The following is a 9,031-nucleotide window of genomic DNA, read 5'->3' as shown; positions in this document are numbered from 1 at the left end:
TAATATGGTGTAGGTCTGTACATCAACTGTTGATTTAATCGGACGACTGAGATCGGTTTGAATAAAGGTGAGGTATGTGATTTGTGATCGGATCGCATCGTAACGTCGCGTTGGTGGAAGATAAAGAGTGAAGCATTAACATATGGGTGTGATTTGCGATTTGCGATCGGATCGCATCGCAGAGTCGCAATCGACAAAAGACACAGGGCATAACAAAGGCAACAGGGCGTGGATGCGATTTGCGATATGCGATTTGATCGCATTGCGAAATCACAATTAGAATACATAGGAGTGCAATGGGTTAATGTGTGATAGCGGTCAAATCGCATCGCAAAGGGAAGAGAACGGAAATAGCGGGGAATCCACATGCGGCTTTACACAAATAAATGCTGCAGTTGGAATTATCATTTCAACACTATGGACTTTGGAAAATATAAGACTGGAGAGTAGATGTTTAACTCTCACAACTAGAGAGGTGGCTCCAATGTACACATTTCCACTGTAAGAAAGATTTCAAGATGATTCTCATCTACAAACAAATTGAGATTGAAATAAAAGAAGTATAAACATGCAAAATTGCGTACTTCAGATTCCTGTTGCCACAAGGTTTTCAATCTGCTTCCTCTCACTTCTTAAACTCTTAAATTTTCCAAGGGAACCCATGAAGGCAGGGAAGAATAGGGGAATTTATACCAGTGGAGCCATATGAGATGTGGTGACCGCACCCTCCTCAATATAGCTTGTACATAATAATATTCACTTGCAAGAATTCACAAACCATGATAACTGTCTGTATTGAACAGTGCCCACTTACATTTTTCCAACAGCTCCTGACAACGCCTTCTATACCATGACATTTTTGAATGGACACTGAATCCATAATGAAAACTGTCTACATGATGAACCGTCAAAATCCCGCAAACTTCGGTTGTGACCTATTCAATCATAAAATTAAAAGATAGATAGTATCAGGACACAGATCTTGCGTTGAACAAAACAACCTTAAAAATTTTGAACCAAAGAGGAATGTTTGAATCACTTACAGACCACGACAATTCTTGAAATAACTTATCAATATTGTTATTGTTGGTCGCATCGCACCAAAGACGACGGGGCATTGATCTTTCCGCCGTATATCTTCCCATATCTCTAACTATATCATGCATTTTTATCTGATTTTTGTTGTCTAGTTCAAGAAGACACTTGCTCTCTAAATTTGAAACCCCCAGCACTCCCCATATTCTTTTTGTTGTATCCATATCTTCTCCTATAGAAAAGCAGGCCATATCTAAGAATATTCGCTAGTACTCTTGGTCAAGTGAATTATAACTAATTTTCAGTGATTCCCGTATGTCAGCGGGTGGTGTCTTGTGAAATTTATGCACTAACGCCTTCCAACATGTGTCATCTCTTCCACAAAGAAGAGCCCCAGTCACTTTCAATGACAACAACAATCCAACATAGGCCCAAACAAACCGTTTGGCTAGATCTATAAATCTTGGTGGTGGATGTGGCTGATTGAAGGCATACGAGCAAAACAACTCTTGGGAGTGTGCTCTATTCATCCCGGTGAGCTTATAAATTGACGAATCTGCTATTTCTAAACCTAGGAGAGCATGCTTGTCCTGAGAGGTAACTAGTATCAAGTTATTGGAACTAAGAACATCCCTAATTGGTAAGAATGCATCCAATTGATCGGCCTTCTCTACATTATCTAAAACTATCATTGCATTACAACAAGCTAGGCAATGTTTAAGGATTATCACACCTTGGTCCACAATCTCAATTTTAATATCCCTGTGTGTCAAGTCCTTAATGAGCTTCATTTGCAAATCAACTAGAGATTTTCTAGCTGCAGTTTCACTAACATCAGATAAAAAAGAGGATCCATCGTACTCAAAGCACCTACGGTTGAAGATCTGTTTCACCAAAGTGGTTTTCCCAATACCGCCAACACCTATAATTCGTACAACCCTGGCCTGGACATCACGCTCCTGCCCCTTCTGTGACAACACTGTACTTTCAAAGTCTTGTAGCTTATCATCCAAACCAGTTGGATATTTAGCCACAAAAAGTGGTGTTTTTGGAAGTTTTTTCAATACGTTTCGCACAACTTCATCCAGGAGCTCCTGCTCGTTCCTGGATGAATAACCAATGAGAAACGCTTGGGTAAATATGAAGTGTTGGTAGAGCAATAAGGATAACAATCATACATCTAACAACAACACATATGCACTATGATTTATTCTGAAAAACCACATGGTGGACATCCCCAAAACTTGTGACATGGAAAATCCCCAAATTTGGTCACATGTAATAGGATATACTCAATACCATAGGTCTGTCAGTGATTTAAAGTACCTGAAACTACAACGGTTAACCAAATAACTTTAGCTGCTTCACTTAATCAAATTTAATTAATATCAAATACTAATATCAAGGAACCAAAACGGACACGAAATAGTTAAAAATGTTTACCCATTAAAGGCCTTCAGTTCGCAACCCTTCAGATTTGCAAAATGAGAAAGAGCAGCTCTCCAGCCTTGAATGGTAGCGGAGCCGTGGCGTGGCTTCTCTCCATTAGTTTCACGGTCGCTGCTTGTCTTCTTCTCGAGCTTTTTAAGGGCTTCCGCGTATGCTCCTTTTTTGTCGTTCCACCTAACCTCAGAAGGCTCGACATTAAAAAATATTGGAATAATGGGAGCCCCGGACTTGAGCATAAGGATTACTTCATCGAGGCACCATGTCGATTCCGCATAAGTTGGAGAAAAAATTGCAATGTGCATAGAATCCACTCAAACAGCGGCTTCAATTTGAGACTTGATGTTGTGTCTGGCCTGCAGTTCAGGTCTGTCAAGAAATGGCCACAATCCATGTTCATGAAGGCGCTTGTCGAGATGGCTAACGAAGGTGTTTTTAACATCAGGCCTCCAATTATTGATGAAAACATCATATCAGGGACAAGAGGTGGAGGCAGAAGATGATGAAGCGTCTCCCTTCTATTGCAGTGGGGTGGATAGGTTTGCTGCCATTGCAGAAGGCGGAATGGGATGAATGGATGGACTGAAAATAAGAACAACTGACACAATGAATAAGATGACTAGGTGAGGCAGTTATTCAAAACTGGAAGCAAGAAGCTGCAGCCGAACTCGCGCCCCTTTTGGCCAAACGAGTATTGTATCTCACTATGGGTGGAAAGGATGTGTTGTATCTCAACCAGTGTTGTAATGTTATTTTACAACCCCAAAAAAACGAGTAAGGTAATGCTATTTTACAACCCCAAAAAAACGAGTAAGGTAACAGGTAACAAGTGTTTAACAGTGAGTTTTGTTGGGTGAAACCCACGAGATGGAGGTTCAAATCTCATTGAGTATATGGCCTATTGTGTCTTGGCTACAAGAGTAGGCGATCCCCTAGTATACGTCTCGGTTCTTGTTGAGGTATAAGTTAATTGTTGAGGCATAAGTTAATTTCTATTGTGTGCAGCATGCAGGTTGCACCTAGCCTAAGTTTATAGTGGCAGTCAGTTGGATTTGATGTTGGACCTGTTTAGGATAACTCTCACCAGTTACGGATTATCCTAAATTAAAAACAAGAAAACAAGTTTCTTGATTGAAACATTCCCGGAGGTTTATTGATTGAAATATATTCCAAATAATTAAAAGTTCCACCATTCCCGAAGGTTTCTTGCTTAGCACATTTCAGGAGGTTTCTTGATTCAAATATTCCAAACCTACCTTTCACTTTTGTCACGGGAAATGATGGAATGTGCATACGTGTTAGAGGCATTATTATAAACAAATGTATTGTTGATTTTTCTTGGTTCATGATGGAACATTGTTACTAGGAATTCAGGCAGTTTTTATCTTTTGATTTCTCGGTACACCCATAGTAATTTGTAAATTGATTTTTATTTCATCTTTCATCACATAGTCGTCAAAAATCCAAAAAGCAATTGCCAAGGAATAAATAAATTCAATGTTAATAAAAAATGTTATTAATGGATATTTATTCTTACTTACATTGAAACACAATTTAGTAAATTTTATTTGATTTTTTAGAACAAAATTCATTTAATTTTAGTTGATTTCTTAATATGTAATTAATTTTATTTGATTTTTTAATATAAAGTTAATAGCACAAAAAGTAATTATTAAAAAGGTAAGAAATCTAATATCACACATAAATGTTATTATTGGATGTTTATTCTCACATAATTAATTGAATCTTATTTGATTTCTTAATATATAGTAAATAACACAAAAAGTAGTTGCTATATTAAGTAAGAAATGTAATATTACAAAGAAACTTCATTAATGAATATTCATTTTCTTTAATTTTATTTATTTTTGTTTTATGATAGGTGGTCCTCCTTTATGATTATAGCTACTTCTATTTATTGTTTCTTCTCCAATAGCTTAAGAATCCAATATTAGAAAACATATATCCAATATTACAAAGAAATGTAGTTAATGGATGCTCATTTTCTTTAATCTTATTTTACATTGATTAGCTATTCGTTGTCTTTGACAAAAAAATAATTACACCTCCTTCATAGTTTAACATTACCAAATGATGATGTGGATACTGAGAAAGTCATGGAGCGATGAACCCTAGCTTCTTGATCGCTGCCCCCTTTCCTCTGGCCGCCGCCTGGTCTCTGCTCGGCCATGATGAGGACGCGTAGTGAGTCTCAGCCTCAGGGCACTGGTTTTCACCTCAAGCAATGATCTGCAGGCTGGAACGATGATCCCTTTTTTCTTGGATGCCGCTTCCCTTCCTCTGGCTGTCGCATGGCCCCTGTTCGGCCCTGATGTTATTAGCAGAGTGCGTTTCAGCCACAGGGCGAGGGTTTTCACCTCAAGCACTGATATGCAGGTATTTCATCTTTGTCTGAAAGCTTCCCGCTCTTCTCTAGCTTCTGCTCGGATATCTGGGGTTGCCAAACTGTGGCCCTCCGTGGCTGCTTCTGGCACCCTTCGCTCCCCTCAGGCTGCAATCATGAAGGCCAAGGATGATCAGGTGGACCATTCTCATGCTTTTCCTCAGATGACGGCGAACAGGAAGTCGTTCTACAATCCGGAAGGCTGCTCAACCTTCTTATTACCTCCTCTGCCTCCCAAAGATACCTAGTACTTTGTTTTTAATCTCCAGAATTTTCTCAGAACCCTGGATCTATCTGGACGGTCCACATGGAAGCCTGATGGCGCGGGATGCATCGACAGAGTCATTGACGATGGAATCCCCCCATCCTCTTCTCTCATGCCCTTCTGGCAAAATCAAGAAAAGAATACCCAGCAAAGCTCCTGCATCCCCTCGTCTCAGATCTGCAGAGGAAAGAGGAAATCCGATTTTTTTGTCTCGTTTCAGATCCAAATCAAGCTTATCTCTGGTAGAACCCTGCTTCAATGGGTGAAATCCACAGATCTCGTGCAGGACCTCAAGCACTTACTGGATCTCAAGATGGGGATCCCCTCGGCAGCTCAACGTCTTCTCTACGAAGGTAAACAACTGGAGGATCTATACTCTCTATCTTTTTATTGCATTAAAAGAAATGCTTCCATTAGTATTGCCCTTCGTTTGAGAGGGGGAGCTGCAGGACAATCACCCTCAGCCAAGGCATACTCTTACAAAGAGGCAATCCATGCACAGAAATAGGAAAAAAAAGTTCCACCAGTCCAGGCTCCCAAACCTTTTCTGGTGGACAAACTGGAGGAAACCCCCTCAATTGAGATCGGGCATCCAACGCTGGATGAGCAAACCCAAAAGTATGTAGAGCACAGTATTATATGCAAGTTCAATGGGCTATGGCCGCGCACAGCATACCTCTACCAGTGGATTCACTCTAACTGGACCAATAACTGTCAGGTTCTGTTATGATCAAAAGGCTTTTTCATTACAGTGTTTGCTTTTGATGAAGACTACCAAAAAGCCTTAAAAGAAGGGCCATGGTTCTGGGGCTCAGCAGGTCTTTTCCTCACCCCCTGGTTCCCAAACTTCGATCCATCTACAGCAATCATTACCAAGCTCCCAATATGGGTCAGACTTCCTAATCTCCCGGCACATCTATGGCACTTCGCAGTATTCCAAGGGATAGGTAACTCTCTGGGCCGCTTTTTAGACACAGACACGTCTAGAGGGGAAGAGGGCCTATACACCTTTGCCAGAATCTGTGCAGAAATAGACATGAGCAAAGGTCTCCCGGACAAGATCAATCTCAAGATTGGAGACTTCCACTGGACTCAAAACTTAGATTACGAGAACACAGCCTTCCGCTACCACAACTGCCATCACATAGGGCACCTTTAGAACTCTTGTCCCTCGATGCCGACCCAAAAAAGGAAAGCCAATCCTAGGCAAAAATACAAAAGCTGGAAGCCTCATGACCCTCCCCCCATGGACGATTTGGATTTTAGCTCGGATGAAGAGGAAGCGAATGAGGAGGAAATGGCTGCAAAGATGGCACAGGATCCGCCCTTGTCTGAGCCTGGAAATTTGTCCGTCCAGCCATTCTCTTAGAAAAAAATTCATGAATCTTCTACCTCGGATTCAGATAAGGAAAACTCCCAGTCAGCCCAACTCAGTTTGCAAACCATGCCAGCTCAGCAATGCCCTCCTGAATGGATCAAAGTTGGTAAAAAGAAAGGGAAAAAGTGCACAATAGTTGACTCTACCCATGTTGGGTAGAATCCTATGCTTTTCTTTCGCTCCCTAGTTCTTCTAGTTACTTCCTGCTTAGCTCTACCTTCTTCTCTCTTCTTCTAGGAGCCGAGGTGGATAGCATATCCTTACCGGCTGCCTGTGCTCGAGCTTCTCCTGGATGTAATTTCCTGTTGTACATTACTTTCCTTTAATAGACTTAATCTTTACCGAGAAAAAAAAACATTACCAAATGAATTTTATTAGTTTTTTAGAATATTTAAATTTATTTATTTGAAATCTAATTAGTTAGATTCTTATAACTCTTATTTTGTAATTATTACTTATGTACAAGTATAATTAATAAAAAAACTACTATACAACCTAGTGCCCACCCTTCTCTCTATAATGAGAATACAATTGGTCACTTGCAACTTTGTCCTCTGCTTCCTCAAAATAGAACAAATTAATGAAACTCTAATCATCATCGACAACATAATAAAAAGCTCCCTTATAATTCACCACTAACCAAAGGAGACACCACCACCCATTGGCTTTTACAAGTACAAAGAATTCTATCAAAACATGCCATCGCTTTTCTTCCGGCATACCGGATCTCTGTTGTCTTCACCGACTGTGGGTGGTGAGAAAGTGCAAGGCCATGGGAACCAACCATATAGAATTTAAATTAAGTAGTTCAAATATTCTGCAGTCATTGGTTTGGCTTCCTTTTTCTCTTTATATGTGCAGGTGGGTGCATCTCATGGCATTAAAGCTTAGCATTTAATTTGGTTGATTCTTAATTACAATGTTGACTTTTGTACTTATTGGATATGGTTATTATTAAATTGATTAATGGTTAACCTCTGTGATGTGGCTTGTCACATTTTTCTAATGGAAAGGTTTTTTTTTTTTAGTATTGATGCTTATATTTCAAGTTAAAGGTTTGAATGCATAATCATATCTGGTCCCTAATTCCCACTATTATGGTCCTCAAGATATTCATATTAGGACTCACAAACAAGAAGCTTGGAACAGGCTCACCTGTTGGTTATGTGCCAAACAGGGACATACTTCAAATAATTTTCCACAAGGGGTAGAATCCAAACTACACGGAGGGAAAAAGTCCCAAGAAGATGTTAGAAAATACCAAGAAGATAAGAAAAAAAGAAAAGAAAGAAATCCATTAGTCTGAATCCATAACTACATAATGTGGTTCCAAACTACATAAAACTTAAAACTGTCCCAATATTCATATCAAAGAAGAAATACATGTTATGGGGCAAAATTTGTAACCCTGGTTAAAAATCCATGTAAAAATATATAAGACCACGGTGATGAGACATGTATTCCAAGCTCAATGGTGGGCAAAACATCCTAGTGGGTGTTCATTTTGGTTATTATGGCTAAGGAAATTGGCAAAGGCAAAGGCATTAAAAAGGAAAAAAGACATTTTTGGCACATTTATTTATGAAAATAAAGGAAAATATGAGAAAAGGGAGGTGAAAGGTCACAGGTTGCATGTGAGGAGGAAAATGATGGAAAATAATGGAAAATGAAGAAAATAGAGGCCTCATTAATAAAAAGGCTTCTGAGGATCAGTGGGCAAGCTTGGTCAGTTCAGTTTTGGAGCTCTCTCTCCATTCTCTCTCTCTCATACTCTTGGATACTTAGACTTTTCTTGGAGCACTCTTGGAGAGTGTGGCATACTTGGAGTTTTGGATCAAGAAGGCAAGGGAAGAGCAGGAAAGTGCAAGAGGACATTGGGATCAACTGCTACAACGGGTTTTTCTTGTAGGTATCCAGTTGCATGTATGTTTTCCTCACTAGTTTCGGCATGCATGGCACATGCATGTGGTTTCTTAGTTATGGTCTGTCATTGGCATGGAGGATTGCCTGGATTGATAGTGGATTTTCCTAGCTTTGCCATTTCTTGGATAACCATCATGTTGTGGGTTCGTTTCTTTGTTTTTCTGGTTGGTTCTCATGTTTCCTTAGCTTGGGTTGAGTTACTAGTTCCTGGAGCCTTGGTTGGAAAAACGCTCTGGAGCCTTAGGTGGGTTGAGTTACTAGTCCTAGAGCCTTGGTTGGACAAACGCTCTGGAGCCTAGTACACGATGTGGGTTGAGTTACTAGTCTTGGAGCCTTGGTTGGACAAACACTCTGGAGCCCGGCATAAGCTATGGGTTGAGTTACTAGTCCTAGAGCCTTGGTTGGAACAAAAAATCTTGAGCCCTGGAAGGCTTGGATAGAGAACAATCTGATGATAATTTTTTGATGTCTGACCGTGAGGTGGAATCATTGTTTGATGGGTTGAGGTGGTTGGCCTCCGGAAGCCTTGGATGGTTTTGTATTGATGTGTTTTATGAGATCCCACATTCATGCTTGAAAT

General features: G+C 40.0%; 1 protein-coding gene across 1 annotated transcript; it reads right to left on the bottom strand.

The window, feature by feature from the left end:
• Positions 1-1,301: 1,301 nt before the first annotated feature.
• Positions 1,302-2,786, bottom strand: LOC149266025 (disease resistance protein RPV1-like). Its single transcript, XM_089406857.1, has 2 exons — positions 2,479-2,786; positions 1,302-2,139 (listed from the first exon to the last, which is right to left on the bottom strand). The coding sequence occupies exons 1-2, from the start codon at positions 2,784-2,786 to the stop codon at positions 1,302-1,304; spliced, it is 1,146 nt and encodes a 381-aa protein (XP_089262983.1).
• Between the last annotated feature and the right edge of the window lie 6,245 nt (positions 2,787-9,031).

Source organism: Pinus tabuliformis, chromosome 6 (genome assembly GCF_031772625.1).
Source record: "Pinus tabuliformis cultivar Carrire ecotype Pingquan chromosome 6, CPIR1, whole genome shotgun sequence".
Classification (NCBI taxonomy): Eukaryota; Viridiplantae; Streptophyta; class Pinopsida; order Pinales; family Pinaceae; genus Pinus; species Pinus tabuliformis.
Note: the sequence above shows the minus strand (reverse complement) of the source record. Positions and strands in the feature narration are given on the sequence as shown.